The sequence below is a fragment of the Columba livia genome, chromosome 5 (genome assembly GCF_036013475.1).
Source record: "Columba livia isolate bColLiv1 breed racing homer chromosome 5, bColLiv1.pat.W.v2, whole genome shotgun sequence".
In the NCBI taxonomy this organism is placed as follows: Eukaryota; Metazoa; Chordata; class Aves; order Columbiformes; family Columbidae; genus Columba; species Columba livia.
The window spans coordinates 25,958,549-25,979,920 of NC_088606.1; the positions used below are offsets into that span (position 1 = coordinate 25,958,549).

General features: G+C 42.9%; 2 protein-coding genes across 6 annotated transcripts in view; one reads left to right on the forward strand and one right to left on the reverse strand.

Annotated features, from left to right (window-relative positions):
* Positions 1–11,638, reverse strand: BBOF1 (basal body orientation factor 1). Its single transcript, XM_065063979.1, is given in 9 exon segments — positions 1–214; positions 1,399–1,503; positions 2,932–3,431; positions 3,844–3,988; positions 4,387–4,457; positions 6,013–6,156; positions 9,996–10,061; positions 11,224–11,363; positions 11,366–11,638. Coding segments are annotated over 9 exon segments (1,431 nt in total). The 5' UTR covers positions 11,553–11,638; the 3' UTR covers positions 1–141.
* The window catches only part of ENTPD5 (ectonucleoside triphosphate diphosphohydrolase 5 (inactive)), a 25,684-nt gene continuing 15,905 nt past the window's right edge, over positions 11,594–21,372 (forward strand). Inside the window, exons 1-6 of one of the 5 annotated variants that reach the window (XM_065063991.1) lie at positions 11,594–11,733; positions 12,489–12,780; positions 17,012–17,289; positions 18,515–18,594; positions 20,572–20,715; positions 21,086–21,161. In XM_065063991.1, the coding sequence (XP_064920063.1) occupies positions 17,073–17,289; positions 18,515–18,594; positions 20,572–20,715; positions 21,086–21,161 (517 nt within the window). In that variant the 5' untranslated portion in view covers positions 11,594–11,733; positions 12,489–12,780; positions 17,012–17,072. Of the gene's footprint in view, positions 11,734–12,068; positions 12,209–12,322; positions 12,343–12,488; positions 12,781–13,928; positions 14,055–17,011; positions 17,290–18,514; positions 18,595–20,571; positions 20,716–21,085; positions 21,162–21,372 lie in introns of those variants that run through there. The other 4 variants (XM_065063990.1, XM_065063992.1, XM_065063989.1 and 1 more) reach the window with 4 other exon arrangements.

Here is a 21,372-nt window from a genome sequence, read left to right on the forward strand (position 1 = left end):
TTTGTGTATAGACACGCTAATATAGATCTTCAGACAAACCACAGTATTCTGAAGTGGGAGGAACAATGGAGAGACAATTGCATCCATTTATATATAACCAGGACTGCAGAGATGTTAGATAGTGTGGAATAATTTATTATCTTACCCATTTTTGCTTTCTTTTTTAATATCATTAGGAGCTGGAGCTGAAGAAGACAAAACTCTGGGGTATTTCCTGTGAGGAAGACACAAGAGCAAAGTAATCTCATCTAATGGCGATTTATGCTCAACCAGATTTCTAATTCCACACCAAACTTGCTTTCTGAGATGAACAGCAAGCAAGAAATGCCAGGGCACCTAAGCTGCTGCAGCACACTCCTCAAAATCAGCACTATGAACCAAACACAAGTTCAGTTCACTTAGAATTCTGTATTTTGTGGCAAAATCATTACAATTAGAATAAGGAAAAACAAACAAAAAAGTTTTAAAAAAAAAACTAGGTTTAATTATAACTCAATTTAAGTGTTTGTATTCCATTCCTCAAGCTTTCATATCCTACAGCTTTATGTGTGCTCTTGTATGGTAGCAAATACTGATAAAATGAGTTAAATCCATCCATAAATTGGAACCATAAAAGCTAATGGATTAATCATTTAATTATACATTTCTTACTTCCACTGTAATAACCTTAACAAAATTTGCTAAAATTCCATTAATGTAACTTTTGTTAACAAAATTTAAATATAATTTTTTAAAAGTAAATAAATTATTTTAACTGATATTCCACTCTAAGCATTAAGTCTCCCCAAGCTACATTAAAAATCACAGCATTTTAGTTTTCTCTTTGGACCCTCTTATGCCCTCATTCACAGCTTATAACTAACACTTTAAATTTCCAGTGCAAGCCGTATTTTAGGTATCTCTGAAGTCATGCTCCCAAGTTTCTTATGCAGACAGCAATGAGCCATAGAGTAAGTACACCTTTAATACTTTTCAAACTGGGCATATTGCTTTACTGTACGCTTATTAAAAGGAAATGTATGTGGTGAATGCTACTGCCACAATATACATTATTTAGTTGTTTGGTAAATATGGATAGGCATTCATTAATGACTGAACAAAATTAATGCTACTGCACTTGTCTCTTCCTCAGCACGACCAAAATTTACTTCCACTTGCTTCCACAAAGATCTAACAGCATAGTCTAGTGCATGTCCAAAATTAGTATATAGTATATAAACTTTTTCAAAAGGTTAAGTCAGCTTTTTCAAAAAGTTAAAGTGCCTCACACCAAGCCACATGGTTAACTAGATTCTTATGTTAGATTCAGTTTCTTGGAATGCCTAGACCTGGAGTTACCAGCCCTGCTTCTGGAACAGGCAAGTTCAGCATTCACCTAGCGAAGAAACAGAATATTACCATTGATTTCTGCCATTCATTTTGGCAAAAAGCAATCGCAGAACACGTTCTTTTTGTTCCCATGTCAATTCACTGATATCCACTTTTTCAAACTGGATTGTTTCCCTGAAAAACACGGAAAAGATCAACACATTATAAGAAAATTTCAAAGACATACCTCTCATGGATTTTCTAAGTGTAAAACAGGTTTTAAATTCTAGCTCCGTATTGCTCTTGTTCAGCTATTCATAGCATATAAATTAAAAAACTAAATCTGAGCACACAGTGCTGTCTTTTTGACTTTTGAATCTATGGCTCTCAAAACTAAGTAGAACAAAACCAGTGATTTCTGTTACACATGTAGTGGTTATAAATACTGGGAGGGTCAGTATTAACATGTATTGGTTTCGAGTACATTGTCCTTGCCTTGCTTCTCTTGTTGACACATAAAAGATTCAACACGTACAAACAGTTTTCAATCTCAGTTCCAGTCTCCACCGTCTCTCGCTCCAAGGAGAAGCTTCCTTAGATCTCAATAAGTACTTTGGCCTCTAATTTTTCATGAAGTGTTTCTGCTGTACCATTTTTGAGATATAACCTGGACTGAACAAAGTATTGTGACTCCGTGCTGCTGAATCACCCAATAGCCAATGCATACTAAGCAAACATTTTATTTGTGAGTAGGATAATTTTGATCTCTCACCAAAGAGGCATACAAGCTGCAGCTATGGGCATCCTTAACTCTGGCTTAAAATCCAAGCGCCTGGACACTGCTGCAGTTTGTAGGCACAGATTTGTAGCAGGAGGAGACCCATAATCCTGACCACCACAGCACGTGTAGCCCTAATTTAAACTAAGCTACCTCCTAATACAAATTCTGAAATACTACACTTATTTTATTTGCTATAAAAGGTAATCCTGTCACAGTACTATACTGCATGTGATCTTATTTTTTATATGTCAGTGTCTATTTCATGTAATGGCTGGTTCTTAGATTATAATTAAGTTTGAAGAAAACAGCTTTTGAAAGCACAATGCAAAGCAGGGGCTTCTGACATATGGAAGAACACTTGAAAAAAACCTGGATGTTTCTGTTAAAATGATCAGCAACATAGTAAAGAGCTGTTAGCATCTTATTTGTAATTTTAAGGCTTCAGTGTTTGTAGCTCACTGGAGTGAGTAAAAAAAGCAAAAGAGCAATCCAGAAGAGCAATGCCTATAAAACCAAAAATATTAGAAAAGCAACAATAATTATGAAAAGGAAGCTGCAGAAGCACATCTATACTGTCAGTTCGATACCAAATTCCACAGCACATGACAGAATATGCAAAAAAATTCTTTCAAGCTAATTTTTAATTTAATCAATAAAAATAATGACCAAAAAGTGATAGCCTGGTTGAAATTAAGTTCCCTAATTGATAGCATATTACACTTCGTACAGTTATTCTCACAACAGAAGCCTCCACAAGCATTCCAAATCTAGGCAATATTGTTACGTAAAGAGTTTTTCAGGTGTGCTAGGAAGATAGACACTAGTTTTTGATGTTTCAATACCAGTAGCATTTCTCTGCTTCCTCTAGGTCTCTGTACACACTATTTGTGCTGTTTATGTTGCACTTGAATGTTTTGATTTTGGGAAATTCTTCCTTCCCTGCACATGCCTCCATCATTTTTCTGTAATAGGCAGTTTGGGCCTTTTTCTTATATTGTTTTCTACTGGATATGATCTCCTGCTTCACATGTTCCAGAGCATCTAGAAAGAACCTTTCCACCTCGGTCCTCTCATTTAAGATATTCCGGGCTAGTTTCTTCACTCGGTTCATCTCCCGATCCTTCATTTCTAGTAGTTGCTGCAGTTTCTTGATCTCCACCATGCTTGCCTGGTTTTCTATCAGTGTCTGCTGCTGTGTTTTCTGAGTCTCTCTCACAGATTCTCCAGTCATGCAACTTAAGGCCCTCTCCAGCTTTTCCACTTTACGTTGCAGATCTCCAATCTGTGCTTTCTGGTGATTAATCTGTAGGATCTTTTTTCGAATCAAACCCTCGTTGTTTTCCTAAAAGATTAGAAGAAATTATTTGGGCTTTTATTTCATTTGCACCAAATCTGGAGTTTGTTTGCTTGCTTTTTCCCCAACACTGACAATGTAGTAAACATGCTGGCACCTTCACATCGGAAAGTGAATGCTTCTCTGGGATTAGGTTTTTGTTTACCAGAGAATCCAGATAAAGAAGGCTTGGTATGTAGTATACATTGCTGAGGGACTTATTCTTAATGGGGTAGCATAGGAAACCCTTCCTTCTTTCTCCTCCGTAATTAAGACACAGTAAGAGCTCTTCTTCAGACAACTCCCAGCTCAGTAACTATGGAGGCATCTGACCAGACAGAGGTTAGTTGCAGTAAATCCTGTATCCAGAAGTACCCCTTCCTGGAGGAGAATGAAACAGAATTAAAACCAGACCACAAACCTTCTCCTGTAACAGAAGAGTTTTGTCCTCTTCTAACTTCTGATTGATTTTCTGCAATTCCATTGTCTCTTTCAGCTGGTAAGCAAATACACCATGAAGACCAACATTCTCCTTAAACGCGTCTCTCCCAGGGCTGTTCAGCTGCCTGTACAGGGGGAAACAAAATCCAAGAGCTTTAATCATGTCCTTTATTGCTTTTTTTTTAATTAAAATCAGTATCAGTGTCCTAAATTCAGAGCTAAGCTGTAAAATTATTACAGGTGTGTACCAAATTTTCATAGCTTTGCTTCTAGTCTGGACTGGGAAAATGAAGAAAACAGTGGTACCATTGTACCACTTCCTCCAGTTCTCTGGAACCAGGATGAGTCTTACAGATTAAAGGTAAGTGCTGACATCATCTTGACATTCAAAATACAAAACCAGCCTAGGTTATTACTGATTTTGCCCCTCAAAGCCCATGTAGTAACACGAGCAACTCCTTATTTGAACACAGTGTTAAATGGTTTTGAAAAGCAAAAAACAGGAAAAGCAAGTGTATCTTACAAAACAGTCTCACACTGGGTGGTCTCTGTCATCATTATTTGCTTTTTGTCAACAACTTCTTCTGGTCTTATCTAAAAGGGAGAAAAGTCTGTTTAAATGTTGCATGAGACCTGTTGCACTGAAGTTAAATCTGAAACAGTGTAAATTCTAAAATCACACCCACAGTTTCCAGCTCACCCAGCTTCTTGCTAGAGAAACAATGAACCCCTGAGGGCACTGAAGTTCCACTGCAGTGGAAAATGGCACCTTTCTGGGATCCTGACATCCCATGTTTTTCACTGGAAAACTGCAGCTAGCCTCCAACTCATTCATCATACTTGTCTTGGCATGGGAAATTTTAAAACACTCCATAAAGAAATGTGAAAACTACATAAACCAGAATAGTCAGTGGGAGAAATAATTTTGTCCTAATAAAAGTTTAACTGTCTGTCAGTCTTTACCCTTTCTTCAAGAAACCTCCTCTCCAAACTCACAACCACTTACTCATGTCCCCTGTTTGAAACCTCCATAGTTTCTTTTAACTATGATTAAAAAAATCTTTAATAATGGTGTTCTACTTCAGCCATGGAACTAAAAGCATGGATGTACTCTTCAAGAAGTAATTTGGTAGTCTCTCCTGGCACTGCCCACAGTCTTCATCAAATTTTTACAAAATCTATAAAATGCACTTAACCTTCTTACTCGTATTATTGCTTTGCTTCACCCTCATAGTTCACTTGTGCCCATATTTTCACATCACAAACATTCACACACATTCCATCAAACCTGTTTAATGCTCAGTTTCAGAAATCTGCTTTACTTTGGTTGTTGATTCAGTCATCAAGATCATTCAAAGTCCAGCGCCTCAAGTGTTCTTTGAAAAATGCCTAACTAGCTCACATTTAATATACTAGCTTAAAAGTAGCTGTATATTAATAATCCAAATGCTCTTGGCCAATCATTTCTCTTCACTGAATGTATTTAGTGTTGTTTCTAAGCCCCTTCTTCAAATGAAAAAAAAATCCTGCAGAGCTGAGTCAGCAAGGCACTTGAGTTGCTCAAGGCACTTTTTTCATGTCATCAGTCACCTGGGATACTTTTTTATTCCAGGCTGAAATATTTTACAGGCAATTCTCCTATTTAATATTTGTATTATAGTTCCAAAGTATCTCTGATTAGGTCATGTGCTGTGTAAGTGCTTAGTGAATGCCAGTCCCTAATTTTACACTCTAAATGGCTTATGTAGTTGAAATAACACTAGCATTCACATCCTAACTGAGCTGACTAGCAAGAAATCAGTCAGACTTGCACTGCTTATAGTCAATTGCTAGTTCATCCATATATATCTTTAAAGTGTGTACTAGATGCTCTATCCCATCCACATACATGTTTGCATGATTACATGTTACTGTGTAAAAAAAACGAAAACAACCCTGCAGCACTGGACCATTACAGAAGTGAGTTCTGGCTGCAGAACTTCCATTTTATCAGCTTAGTGCTTTTCCTCACTCTCTATAAACTGTAAAGAAACAATTCAGTAGATCAGCCATGTCTGTTCTCCTCTCCTCCCAAATTCTATGTCGTCATGCAGACAGAGAAGTTGCTTTTTAAACAAATATTGCAAACATGTATTTATGACAAACTTACATCTTCCAGCTCTTTTTCCACAGCTGCCATCTCCCTGCGGAACTCCTTTATTGATTCCAGTTCTAAGTGGATTTGGCCAATTTCTCCAACCTTTTTCTGAAATTTCTCTTCCAGTTCTTTTATTTGTTGGACATAATAGTCTGCCTGCAAAACAGAAATTCTTAATAAGAAGAAAGCAAAATTAAAAAAACAATCATCAAACATTGTAACAAAACACAGAGCACACAGAACTGGATGTCTGAAATTATGCCAAGCTGCAATGTTTTGAAAACCACAAGGAATTAAGAAATGCTGCAAACTCAGCAGAAGCTACCCTCCAGTGAAATAAGAGGTCTAGAAATGAATAGTAAGTCTAAAACAATGACCATAATATCGTGATATTAGGTTTGCATCACAAGGTTTTGGTAGCAGGGGAGCTACAGGGGTGGCTTCTGTGAGAAGCTGCTAAAAGCTTCTCCCATGTCCAACAGAGCCAACACCAGCTGGATCCAAGATGGACCCATTGCTGGACAAGGCCAAGCCCATCAGTGACAGTGGTAGCACCTCTGGGATAAGAAGGAGAAAAAAACCTGTGCAACAGGAGCAGAAGAGAGGAGTGAGAATACGTGAGAGGAACAGCTCTGCAGACACCAAGGCCAGTGAAGGAGGAGGGCAGGAGGTGCCCCAGGTGCCAGGGCACAGATTCCTCTTCAGCCTGTGGTGCAGCCCATGGTGAGGCCAGCTGTTCCCTGCAGCCCATGCAGGTCCATGGTGGAGCAGAGACCCACCTGCAGCCTGTGGAAGACCCCACACCAATGCAGGTGGATGCCCAAAGGCTGTGACCCCATGGGAAACCTGCAAGGGAGCAGGCTCCTGGTAGGACCTGTGGCCCCATAGAGAGAAGAGCCCACGCTGGAGCAGTCTGTTCCTGAAGGACTGCACTGTGTGGAAGCACCTACGCTGGAGCAGTTCATGAACAACTCCAGCCTGTGGGAAGGACCCACATTGGAAAAGCTCCTGGAGGACTGTCTCCCACGGGACGGACTCCACACTGGAGCAGGGGAAGCATGTGAGCAGTACTCCCCCTGAGGAGGAAGGAGCAGCAGAGACAACATGCGATGAACTGACTGCAAGCCCCATTCCTGCCCCCTGTGCCACTCTGGTGGAGGAAATAGAGAAATCAGGAGTGAAGTTGAGCCCAGGAAGAAGGGAGGGGTGAGGGGAAGGTATTTTAAGGTTTGGTTTTCTTTCTCATTATCCTACTCTGATTTGATTGGTAATAAATTAAATTAATTTCCCCAAGTCGAGTCTGTTTTGCCTGTGATGGTAATTACTGAGTGATCTCCCTGTCCTTGACTTGATCCACAAACATTTCATCGTATTTTTCCTCTCCTTGTCCAGCTGAAGAGGGGAGTGATAGAGCAGCTTGGTGGGCACCTGGAGCCCAAACAAGGCCAACCCACCACAACTATGGCCTTTTCTGCTCTTTATAATCTGAGAGCGAGAGAAAGTTCCTTGTGGAGTCTGCTTGCTGGGAGCTGTCTTAAAGCACAGATGAGCACAGTTCTGTTTCTTATTGAAGCCAGATTAGCAGATACTAGTTTTCTCAGCTCTTTTTAAGAATTCTTGGTTCAACAGTAGTGAAGGACAGAGAACTAGAAAATAAGGCTAGCCGGCGGGGAAGACAACCGGCTTGGCTAAACAGGGAGATTTTGAATGAAATCAGAAATAAAAAGAGACTTTACCGACTGTGGAAAAAAGGGCTGGCTACTTACGAAGAATTTATGGAAATAGCTAGATCATGCAGAAAAAAGATCAGGGAAACAAAAGTGCAATTTGAAGTTAACTTAGCCAATTCTGTCAGGGATAATAAAAAGTCCTTCTTCAAATATGTTAATAACAAAAGGAGGGGCAAGGAAAACCTCCATTCTCTGTTGGACTCTGAAGGAAATATAGTTAACAAAGATGAGGAGAAAGCTGAGGTACTTAATACCTACTTTGCCTCAGTTTTTACCAGTAAGACAGGTGGCCCTCAGGACAACTCATCTCTGGAGATGGTTGGCAGAGATAGAAAGCCAAATAGGCCCCTTGTATTCCAGGAGGAAATAGTTGGTGATTTACTGAGCCATCTGGATCCTCACAAGTCTATGGGACCAGATGGGATCCATCCTAGGGTGATGAGGGAGCTAGCAGAAGAACTTGCCAAGCCGCTCTCCATCATCTTCCAACAGTCCTGGCTCACTGGGGAGGTCCCATATGATTGGAAATTGGCCAATGTTACCCCAGTCCACGAAAAGGGCTGCAGAGCTGACCCTGGCAACTACAGGCCTGTCAGCCTGACCTCGGTGCCTGGCAGGGTTATGGAGCAGATCATCCTGAACGGAATCACACAGCACCTTCAGGATGGACAAGGGATCAGACCCAGCCAGCATGGGTTTAGGAGGGGCAGGTCCTGTCTGACCAACCTGATCTCCTTTTATGATCAGGTGACTCACCTGGTGGATGAGGGGAAAGCTGTGGATGTGGTCTATCTGGACTTCAGCAAGGCCTTTGACACTATCTCCCATAATATACTCTTGCAAAAGCTGGTAGCCCATGGCTTGGACAAGTGTACTCTATGCTGGGCTAAGAACTGGCTGGAGGGCCGGGCCCAGAGAGTGCTGGTGAATGGGGCTGCATCCAGCTGGCGGCCAGTCACTAGTGGTGTTCCCCAGGGGTCAGTGTTGGGTCCAGTCCTGTTTAACATCTTTATTGATGATTTAGATGAGGGGATTGAGACCATCATCAGCAAATTTGCTGATGACACCAAGCTGGGAGGGAGTGTCAACCTGCTGGAAGGCAGGAGGGCTCTGCAGAGGGACCTGGATAGACTGGAAAAATGGGCTGATTCCAATGGGATGAAGTTCAATAAGGCCAAATGCCGGGTGCTGCACTTTGGTCACAACAACCCCCTGCAGCGCTACAGGCTGGGCGCAGAGTGGCTGGAGAGCAGTCAGACAGAAAGGGACCTGGGGGTACTAATTGACAGGAAGCTCAACATGAGCCAACAGTGTGCCCAGGTGGCCAAGAAGGCCAACGGTATCCTGTCCTGTATCAAAAACAGCGTGGTCAGCAGGACAAGGGAAGTGATCCTTCCCCTGTACTCTGCATTGGTGAGGCCACACCTGGAGTATTGTGTTCAGTTCTGGGCCCCTCAGTTCAGGAAAGACATTGAAGTGCTGGAGCGGGTCCAGAGAAGAGCAACACGACTGGTGAAGGGACTTGAACATAAGACCTATGAGGAGAGGCTGAGGGAGCTGGGGTTGTTTAGTCTAGAGAAGAGGAGGCTTAGAGGTGACCTCATCACTCTCTATAACTACCTGAAGGGAAGTTATAGCCAGGTGGGGATTGGTCTCTTCTCCCAGGCAGTTAGCAATAGGACAAGGGGGCATGGGCTTAAACTCTACCAGGGGAAATTTAGGCTGGATATTAGAAAGAAATTCTTTACAGAGAGAGTGATCAGGCATTGGAATGGCCTGCCCAGAGAGGTAGTGGACTCACCGTCCCTAGAGGTTTTTAAACTGAGATTGGACATGGCACTTAGTGCCATGATCTAGTAAACGGACTAGAGTTGGACCAAGGGTTTGACTCGATGATCTCTGAGGTCTTTTCCAACCCAGTCGATTCTGTGATTCTGTGATTCTGTAATTCAAAGTATTGTTTATCTCAGTAAAATTGAAACGTGTTTTTGCTCTGCCTCTGGCCTCGCCATTACCCAGGTGGTTCCTAATACTGTTTCAGATGCTATAAAATATTACTACTACTCTCTGAAATAATACTACAGTCATGGGATAACTCCCACATCACCTTTGCTTTTTTCAAGTTCTTTCTTCATGCACTATTTTTGCACCAAAGCCTGTAACAGTTAACTGCCCTAGCTTGTTCCTCATACTAAAATCAGAACCACTTTTCAGCCTGCTCAGAAGACCCTGCTGTCCTGAGGACAAAGAGAAAAGTTAATTCACCAGCTTTTTCTTATCTTCTTGAGCTTTCTGTTTCAAATCAATCAGCTCCTGCTTCAGTTTCCCAATCTGTGAAAAGAGAAATCAAGAAACAGTGACTGTGAAGGTGGAAAAAAAAGTATCCTTGCTGTGCTCTTTTCTAATTTAATCATGAGTAGACACAAAGAGGGGAAAGGCCCATCATTTGCAGTGTTCAGGTCAATTAAACCATGTTTAAAACAGTTTTATTTGTGTTAAGCATATGAAGTAATGTAAGCTTGAACTATAAAAATCCACACATATTAGATACAAACAGGTCTGTGACTCTATTAAAGAATTAAAACTATGTGGGCAGAGGGTTTTCTTCCTCACTGTTTTGGATAGTGGTGCAGTGTTAGAGAACCAGTATAGAAAAGGAGAAAAGAAAGACAGATGTATAGAGAAAAACAGGCAGTTGGGAAAAGGTCTGAGTGAGATCATCTGTACTGGATAGGCCAAAAGAAAACTGTGGGATGTGAGCAAGAAAATTGTCTCCTATCATTTGACCTCACCTACGTCCTGGAGCTTTGTATTTTTTTTTTATTTAATACATAGGATATTAAAATAATGCAATTTTAGTTTCCATTTTCAATTTCTTTTTCTAACTGAAAAAGGGTTTTGCTTGGTACTTGGACTTAGAAAAGCAGGAATAGGACTAAAGTGAAATAATCTGTGACAGAGGAAATGGAAGGTACAGTGTAGGGCTTCATTTCCTGCCTTGCGTTCTGAGTTAGGATCTGTTTTCTCTAAAACCTTCTCCAGGTGGCTGGAATCAGCTGATTCCCCCTTAGCTTTGTCTTTTTTTCAAGCTGGAAAAAAAAAACCGCTTCAGGCTCTTCTTGTACATCGTGTGCTGAAGAGCCCACTCGGTGCCCTCCTCCTGAATTCATTGCGGTGTATCGCGCTCTCCCTCGTGCTGAGGGGGAGCAAACCCGGACGCCGTGTGCGGGAGCAGGTCCCACGCAGGGACGGCACCAGCTCCCGCAGCCCCACCCGCCAGGAGCCGTCACGCCACGAGGGGGCGCTGCTGCCCCGCGTGCCTTCGCTCCGCGCTGCGGGCCGGGCACCGGCTGCGGGCCGCCCGCCTCATCTGTGGCTGCAGGCACCGGGGAGGGGGGCAGGACCTGCCGCTGGGTGTTTTGCTCCAGGCGGCTGCACACCGGGAAGCTGCGGAGGCCGCAGGGGAGAGGGGCCTGCCCCGCTGCGCGCACACCTCCTCCGCCTTCTCCTGGCCGTGCTTCGCGCGGGCGGCCATCACGGCCGCCGCCTCCCTCCCCGCGTCTTGCCGCCGCCGCAGCAGCTCCGCGTTGCTCCTGGCCAGCCGGCAGGTGGCTTCGCGGTAATCGGCCCGGACGCCTCGGTCGCCGCCAGCCGAGCCTTCCACAGCGCCGCGGCGACCTCCTCCCCCTTCTCTTCAGACACCCAGGCCGCCTGCCCCTCCACCGTCGTCCTGCGGGAGCAGGAAGAGCCGCCACAGCGGAGCGACCAGCGCGCATCCGCCACCGCCGCTGCGTCTCCACGGCAACCCGCCTCGCTCGTCATGACGGAGGCCCCGCCCCGTTGCCTTGGGTACCGGCCGCGCGCGGCTGCCTGTTCCTATGGAAACCAGATAGCGCCCCCCCCCCGGCGACGTGCAACTCACGCGACGGATCCGTCACGTGTGCGCGCTGACGTGACGCGCAGGACCGGCGAGATGTGGCGCCGCCAGCGCTCCGAGCGGCCGGTGAGCGCGCGCAGCGGCGGGGGCGGGGGGAGGTGTGTGACAGCGCCGCCCTGCCATGGCAACCGCGCCCCTGCCCGCCGCCCCGCCCGCCGCCCTGTGCCAGCGGGATCCGGAACGCGAGGCTGCCGCCGTCCTGCCGGGTGCGGCGGAGGAGCGGGCAGACAGCCGCTCCCAGGCTGGGTTATTCCCCCCCGCCAAGCCCGTGCCCGTTCCGGCGCCCCGGGAGGGGGCTCCGCTGGGGTGTGACGGCGGGGTTTCGTCAGGGAGCGGTGTGACACCCGGGGAGCCGGCGGCGTTTCCGTTACTCCGCGGCGCTGCCGGCCGGGGCGGGCAGAAGGACGCGCTGTGCTGATCGCGTCACAGCTGTGGGTGGCTGCTGAGGAGGAAACACGAGTATCAGTGCTCACTGTCACCGTCCCGGCTGCGGGCAGAGCCGCGGGACCCGGGCGCCGGGCTGGCCGCCGCCGCCGCCGCGGTACGGCGGGGAACGCGGGGAGGTTTGCCTGGGGAGAGCAGATGAAGGCGGGGAAATTATTTGAGGTGTGCTCAGTGAAGGGGTTGGGTTGCGGCTGCTTGGCGTGGAGAAAGGGAGAATGCTTCGGCGATGAGGTGTGTAAAAGTTAAGGCAGCGAGGTTTGGGGAAGGGCTGTCACGGTGCCCGGCCCCGGGTTGTTACTCTTGATGAAGCTCTGGCGAAGCTTTCAGGGCGCACAGCTGGCAGCGTCCTGCTGACATTTGCCCTGATTTCTCCCCAGGCTCAGACTGAAGCGAAATCTCCCTGCACCCGAAATCTGTTTTCTGAGAATACCGGTTGACCCTACAAAAGATGTTCTTGGCAGCCCCTGCGGGTCTGCAGTTGGGCAGCTGTCAAGGGACGCCCCAAGACACCCCGCATGACGGTAACGCCGCCGGCTTTTGCGAAGCCGTCTGGCGATAGTTGAATAGGAAACCTGAAAACCTACTTGGTCAGAAGTCAGAATAAATAAATAATGCGTATTTGGAACCTCAGTACCGGGACAAGATTAAAACTGCTGATAACACGTGTTTGTGAGTTCATTCTGGTTTTTTTTCCTAACGTTTAAAGCTCTAGATCGAGAATTTTACTGAAAAAGTATGTGTACAAAGAATATCAGGCCACTGTCTTTATGGAGATGCTAGGAAATTCTGCCAATAAACTCAATTATTCTTTCTATTGTGATTTTTAAACGTACTTTCAAGAAGCCTAAATTTTTGTCAATTCAAGAAGGTGTGGGTTTTTTTTCACTAATTAAAAATAAGTCCAGAAAAAATGTAATGACTTTTTGTTTCTGGAAAAAATGAGGTAATAATATATTTGTCTAGTCATGAGCAATAAGTGTAAAAGCTGCTCACCTGCGAAACAGATCTTGTTACCATAAGAGCTGCTCATCTGGTAAATAGATTTTGTTACTGTTTTAGTGCAGAAAATAGACTTTCCATTCTCAATATTTTTTGTGTGCTTGAGCAATAAATAACAACATTAACTGAATTACATAACTCATCTGTTTTGTTAACTAACCTATTTGTCTCAATATTTATATATTGTAAATATTTCTAATTATTTTCTAATAATTTTCTTTATATCCAAACATCTCCCAATAATATTTTAGGAAACAGAAGAGAAGTTCTTGCGTATCTCAGATACACTGCTTTTCCTTCCTCTCAGATGAGACAGATTCCTTTTTACAGGGAGATGCTCCTGTTGCTGTGGTGTGGGTTTTGCATGATTTCTTTTGTCAGAAATATTCAAGAATGTGGGTGAGACTTTCTTGTCTTGAAAATTACCAGTGTTTCTGTGTATGGTGGACTCTAAGTAAGGTTGTGTTTCGCTGTCTTAAGGTTTCTTATTATTATCTGGAATTGTTTTTACTTTTGTTGTTTAAGGAGAGTTTGGGTGGTGATTTTTCTTTTCTTCCTATTAATGCTTTCGGTCCGGGTAGTATCTATGCAGCATCCCGGTATTTTTTGATCATACAGTCTGTGCAGTCTGTGTAAATGTTTTACTAACTTGTTGAACTCTGTTAACTTTCAACTTCTTGAAGTTCATCCCGTGTAATTATCTGAGTGTGTTTCACTGCTTGTATTGGGCAATGATAAACTCAGATTTGAATAAAGCAACCCGACCAATATTTTGTGTGCTTCCATGACCTTGTAATTTGTTTAATACATAGTCCACTCCTACTAGCTGAAAGCGAAGGTGAAGTAGAGAAGTGCAGGCGCAGTGTCTCTTGTCGCAGTGCTCCAAAGTGGTTTTTGTTAGGCGTCTCTGGCATGGAATAGCTGTTGCTTCCGTCCTGCTTCAGGTGTGTGCCTAACAGACTCACAGTTGAGGTTGGTTATTACTGCTCATTTATAAAGGCAGTAATTGGAGCCTGTTGGTGGTGATCTGTGTGTTTTACCTGCTGAACTGCTTGCTAATATTAATGAACTTGTGCTCGTATTACTGTTACTCAGTTTACTCCTTTCTGTTTGTTGTTAATGTTATTAATCCTCTTTTATTCTGAGAGCAGCTCGGATTTTAAGAGGAACTCTTCTGGAAATATTTTTCCTTCTCTCTTGTCTACCTCTACTCTAATTTTTTTTCTTCCATTCTTTTTTCTGACCGGCTCTTTCCAAATACCTTTTCTGTTGCTGTTTCTGTTATGCTCTGCCAATTTCCCTCACTTGTCTCTGATTTCTTACTTCCCTCATCTATTTTTATGCTTCTCGTGGACACTGTTTTGCTAGTGCACTTGATTACATGGTCTTCACCATTCATCAAAGAGGCTCAGTGTGCTTTTTCCTTTCTTAACGAGGGTGGAGAAAAATAAAATCCCGAAGTGGTGGTTTGTTGTTGCGTTTTTTTTGTCCTTACGAGGTGGAGAGGAAAAATGTCAGGGGAGAAGCAGAGAACAGAAAGCATATAAAGGTGGTGGATATCTGAGAAGGGATAGAGAAGAGCAGCTTAATGAGGGAGTGTTTCATGGGAGGCTAAAGCTAATCCACTGTTCGATCTGGCAAGAAAAGTATGTGTTTGTGGTGGCGGTTGCTCAGATATTTTCAAATCATTGGAGATTCTGAGGCTTGCGTAAGTGTCAGATGTGCAATTTGTAATAGGACTCTGGAGTTTGTTCTTAAGGCAGATGCTTGGGTTGTATTTGTGATTGTTTGGTAAGCAAAATCCTTACATTGCATGAGAATAACAACACCTCTTCTGACCTGCTTGGAAGGCAGCACTCATTAGTGTGCCTTATGTTCTATTAAAGCAGCATAGCTTCTTAGATTTTCAGTAGACCTCCTTGCTATGATGAAGCAAACATGGGGAATGCCAGCTGCATCTTAGTACAAATCCATAGCTATGAAGCTGCCAAACAGCTCAGCACATTTCATGAACCCGCTTCAGGATAGAACTTTTCAGTTGTTACAGTTTAGAACTAGGTTTTTACTCATTTCCACGTAAAATGTGAATGCTTTAGAAACCATTAGAGTTGGAGTTGATCCGTCACAGGGGGTGGCCAGGGCTATTGCCCGTTTGTAGAATCATAAAGTCATTTCTTCCTCTTGTCAGCGTGGACTTATAGGGCAGATGGGTCAAGAGCTTGTGCTTCTGCCTGCGGTGCTCTGCATTTACCAGGAATAGGAGAATACAAATAAAGGTCACAGAAGAGGGCTATGGTTACCCGTCTACAGTGGGCTGTGCATTTTGTTTGCCCTGGAGATAGCTGGACACTTGCGTGAGTTAGACACTTGAATGACCCAATGTGACATTGTTTACTAAAAACAGGTGAAAGTTAATATCGCTTTACTGTAACTGGGGACAAAGGTGGAAATAATAAAAGTTGTACAAGGGCTTAATCTGGGATGAAAGGTAGTGGAGGATAAGTGAGTTCTTTGGGCGTGGGAGGAAGGTGTGTGGAAATAGAGACTGTGGCAGGTTCACACAGAAAGGAAGGGGAGAGGTTAGGATATGAGGAATGAATAAATGTAGGATAGAGGTGACAAAGATTTCAAGAGAGTGAATGTAGTGGGGCTGAGCAGATCACTGAAAGGCAATAAAATGTGAGGAGTAGAGGTGAGTGAGGGTCTCAGGCAGAGCAGATGAACAGGCATATGAAACAGAATATTCAGTACTGTGGGTGGGTGGATGTGTTACCAAGTGTCTGGAGAATGACAAAGAGCTGTTTGCACCTTCTGTATGTTGAGTGCTCCTGCGTATATCAACACAGACGATACTGCATATGGTGTGGCATCTGGCCACATGCTCTTTTCTGCTGTTAAAATGCAAATAACAACCATAGCTATATATTCTTCTTCTTTTTACCTGGGCACCTAATGAACCCTATCATTTCTGTGCCCTTATCTTTCCTTTACTAGCATTTCTTAGGAAAAAAAATGCAAAGAGATATGTGTTAACAGAAGGAAGGTGTAGTTGTTGTGTCTTGATATCCAGTACTGCATCACACACCTTTGGGGCCTTGGCTTATTGACGCTGTTGTTAGAAGCTATGTCAGCAACCTCTGTGTTCAGGGCAACTGGTCTCGGGGTGAGGGCGCGGTGGGTTTTGTTGAAGTTTTTTGTAATTCTGAAAATGAAAGCTGTGCCAGGAGAAAATGATGAAAAAAAACAAAATGAAGACAGAAAGGAGAAGTATGAAAAATACTGAGAGGCAAAGCCCAGGTGCACCTGATGTCAGTCGCTTTCATGCAACATGGGTGTTTCTTGGGGATGAGGATGCTGCTGGAAGGACATGCCCTCACTCTCTCTCTATGCTGATCTCTCCCAGCAGCTGTTCTTAGCCCGAGGTAAAATTCTCCTTGTTTGTGACTCTGAATCACACTTCTGTTCTGCCATAGCATCTCAAGTGTGTAAATGTTAGGGCAAAGCAGTTTTGCCCTGAGCTCCACTTTGATGATGCTTCTTCTCAGATAACATTTGGACTTTTTGGAGGTTCTGGGGACTATAAGTGTTGAGAACCGTCAAGCCAAATTAGGTTTAAAAAATATCTAAATAAAGTCAAAACTAGAATACTGGTGAGCAAACTACTTTAACTCTTCTGCATTTGGGAAGTGAAGAAATCTTTATTCTGAAAGAACAAATTGCTTAGATGCAGTTGTAGCACTAAGTGCAGTAAATCACAGCTTTTGGATGAGGTGTTGAAAAACATGTAAAGGGCAGAATATATGTATACAGAGTGTTTTGGTTTGTTTTGATTTTTTCTTCTCTATAGACTTTTTAAGGAAAGGGCTCTTGGTAATTTCCATTCCTGCTTTTTTCTCTACAGAACCTACTGCACCTCTTTGATTGCTGATCCGTGCTTGACTGCCTCAAGGGTTCCTGGCAAGATGGCATCTTCCAGACTTCCCATCCTTCTAGCACTGGCATTTTCCTCTTTGTCCTTTGTTCTTTCCCATTCAAACAGGGAGATGTGGTTTAAGCATTTCTTTCCACCTAACGTGTGCCCTATAGATGCCAAAGCAAACACTTTTTACGGCATAATGTTTGACGCAGGAAGCACTGGAACCCGGATTCACATTTACACGTTTGTGCAAAAGAGCCCAGGTAAGACCCTGTGCACTTGGATCATGTTGACTTAGGTGCCCACTTCCCAAAAGAGATTATTTTTTCCAACACAGCATTTGGGAACAACTGAAGATTTCTACAATTTGTCCTTTAAATGATTCTTTGGCAGATTATTATTGTCCATTTGTGGTGGTGTTTTGCTGTGCAGTTATTGTTTTTGTAGATCTTTTGAAACTCAGAGGTTTAGTTCTGGGTATACTGGAGAGTTTTGAATTTTCAAATATTTTTATCTATGCAGCTGTTTAAAGGAATGTCTCATTGAGTTGGAAAGAGGCTGACACTGTTTCTGTCTAGTTGCACATTACCTTGAATATCAAGAGATACTTAAATTCTGCATAGATTATATGTCACATTTTGTAGCAAATTAAACCCAGTAAATTAAAGAGTTATAAGCACAGAAGGTCTAGGCCATTTCCAAGAGAACTCCTGTGCGCAGATGCACCACGCTCCAGTGTATCTGTTGCTGTGCAGAGGTGCCCGAATTGGCTGGACATGCAACAGGATTGAAGAGGGTGAATTAGCTTGGGAACAGTGAGCCAGCAAATCTGCAGAGGTTGAAGGCTGCTTTGTGGAACTCAGCTAATAAGCCCTTCAGGGCCACTCACAGTACCTATGTGGCGTCACATGTTTTCAACTTTTGTTTGGAAGGGCTGGTACAATGTGCAGCTCTGACCTGTAAGATGCAATACTTGGGGTTGGCTTCTAGACCCAAGCTGCTCTGGGAGCAATGGTCACACTGGTTTGGCTTTGCAGCCAAATTCTTGAGCCCAGTCAGCTCTGTTCTCTATGAGTTGGATGAATCACCTAAAGATAATCAGAAGTTGACTGTGTATGTCTTAATATGCATTAGTATTTCACAATTAGCTTGGGGGCAGAAAGGGAAGGAAATTTTATTAAGATTAGGCAACAGTCATACCGTGTTACTATAACTGTTTGTAGTTCACAAATACAAAATGAACATACCTCTAATTATAACAATGTGTTCTTAATAAATTGTTTGTGAACTTGGAGGGTATAGGGGCAACATTCTATTAAACATGTTCCTGAAGTAAAGGTGCAGTTCTTGTTTTGGGAGGGGAATAATATTGTTTGCAAGGAGAAATCAAGGACAGTCACTTTACAAGGGTTGCAGACAACCTTTTGAAACTAAAGAAAAAGATTTGAGTTGGTTTTGACTGTTTCATTTAATGTTTTGTTTGTGTAGAAAACCTTCCAGAGTTGGAAGGGGAAATCTTCGAGTCTGTGAAGCCAGGTCTTTCTGCATATGCCGATCAGCCTGAAAAGGTAAAGCTCTCCTTCATTCCCCATGAGTTGGTCCTGCTTCTACTAGAGTCAGCTGGACTCTGCCATCAGTTCAAGTATTACTAATTGTAATTGCAGAGAGTCAACAAAAAATGTAAAGGTTCTACTGCTGCCTCTCGAAACCTGTTGCTCTACTTTTGTGAGTTAATTTGTACACAGTGAAAAGGGAGCTGCTATTTTACATATTTCTTCAACAGAACAATGGCTTGATTAATTCCTTAAATGCTATGTATAACTAGACTATATGCTTTTGAGAATTTCAAAGACACTGTGATTTTTTTGCCTCTAGCAGCATCCATATTCAGTTATTATTTCCCCTATAGCTACCCCAAATAGGAGTAAATATATGTTCCTGTCTCATTTACTAAAAATATTCTCAGTTTTTTTCATTTGGTTGAAATTTTCAGTTCTGATCACAGTTCAAAATGGGCATATTTTGTTTTGACTTGTTTAGTTTAGAAGTAAGGGGTTAAGACTGAGAAGGTCTTTTTTAGCCACATTACACTGACAAGCAAAGAGGGTTCATTTCTGTGACTCCTAAAACTGTTTCATTTCTGTGTGTGTGTGTATAGTCAGATCTACAAAAGTTAATTTTTTTAATGACTTATGGAGAAGGGGAAGAATAAAGATGTAGTTAGCAGGTTTAGTCAGGCCTTGATATTTATTTAAGTGTATTCTCTGCTTCTATCATCAGACTTCCAATAATTTGTTTGATTCTTTGCTGTTATCTTTGGAATTGTGGCTTCAAAGTCAGTGCTTGGTGATAACATGTGACTTGCTTCAGTCATGCTCAATTCAAATAGTTTATTACAGTTTTAGCTGAATAACGGTTTAGGCACAGGCAGTTACTTTTCTACTGCCTCAGGACTTTTGTTGTTTTGTTTGTATACAGAGTTTTTCAAAAAACAGTTGGATGGTTCCATCTTCCACAATCAGCTGTATTAATTAACATACAAATTTATGATTTGAGTAAGAAATTGAAGTTAGGTGTCAGTTAGGTGAATTCATGCACAGTACACTCATTCCACGCCGCTCTACGGGATCCCGAGTCAGAAATATGCAACAGCAGCGAGAGCTAAAATAATCCTGTTGTGATACACAGGGCCAGTGTTGAAGTGAGCAACCATTTTGCAGATCCCCCATGCTGACAGTGAGCTCTCTCACAAGCTAAAGGAGGTGCCAGAGAAATTCTAGATTAGATACTCTATGTGCTTTAGCAGTCTTAGGGTTGGGGGCTGGCATAGGCGGAGTTTTGGGCTTCTCAGGTTGCTCAATTGCATTCAGTGCTACAGGAATTTGAGTGAGAAACTTTAAGGAAAAGTGAATGGCTTTTGGATTTTTTTAAACGTTGGGGTTTCTCATTATTTCACTAAATTGTCTTGTTTATTGGGTAGGAGATGAGAAAAATTCACCCCAGAAGAAAATGCTAGACATTTCACAGGACAATGTTTATTGCTAATGCCAAACTGTAATTGTTAGAGCAATGTAAATAATTGAGAGCCCAGCAATGATGCCTGCACCTCATGTGGTAACCATGCTACAGCTGGAGTTTTAAGCACACTAGTTGCTGTGGGCACACTGGAATTCTTATATTGCGTTTAGTGAAATCTACCAACATTCCATAATTCTACCATTCAGTTTCATCATACTGCAAGATGTATGGTCAGATACTCAGTTCTGTCACCTCCCTCCGTCCTTTCAAATAACACTTTCCACAAACAATGACATTTCTGTTACCTAGGATACATATCTGAATACGCTTGTCCTTCCCATGCAGACATGCTCTCTAAGGTTCTTAGGAGCTGTCTAGCACAGTTTATATCCTTATCTTGGGGGTAGGTGAGGTATACTCTGCTGTTGAATACTGGTTTCACTAGCATTGAGGGGGAGTTGAGAGGCCTGTTTTCTGCTGGCATGTAGGAGGAAACCATAAGTAAAACAAGATCTTTTTCCTTTTAGGGTGCTGAAAGCGTCAAAAGATTGCTGGACATGGCCATAGAGGCTGTGCCACCTCATCTCTGGAAGAAGACCCCGGTAGTGTTAAAAGCCACAGCTGGACTGCGCTTGCTGTCAGAGGAGAAAGCTCAAGCTCTGCTTTTAGAGGTAATCCTGAGATCTTCTGGATGCACTAGTATTGCTCTCTCTGTTTCTTCTTTCATGATTCAGTTATCCATTCTATTTTGCATAAGAAAATTTCAGCTGTGGAAAGTGACTGTAATCCTGTGATAGCATGAAACTCATGGGCTTTACAGACTTTCTTGTATGGTCTTGAAATTCTCTGTCTTGATGTCGATAAGAGGCATGCAGAGAGAGACCTGCAATACTTGTTTCTTTCTTTCCTGGCCTTCGAAAGAAGAATAATTTTGTCTTCTCCACCCACTTGTCTTATACTGCTGTGAAAAAGAAAACTTTCTCTGTCACCATCAGAGCAGAACAAGACTCTTAAGAATGTAATAATTAATTCTTTCTTCAGGTGAGAGAAGTCTTTGAGGAATCACCATTTCTTGTGCCAGAGGACAGTGTTAGCATAATGGACGGGTCTTATGAAGGTATGTTTTAGAAGGAGGAAAAAGCAAAAGCAAAGAGGAGTGGTGGAAAGAGAGATGTTTTATGGACATGAGAAGAAAAGTGAAATGTTCACTAAACTGAGGGAAAAAATAAAAGGTTTCTAGCTCTGTTTGAAACAATTCAACCCTGCTTTTATTTGGAGGTGTTGATTACTTGGTCACCTGTTAGGCTACAAATGCAGATACACAAAGA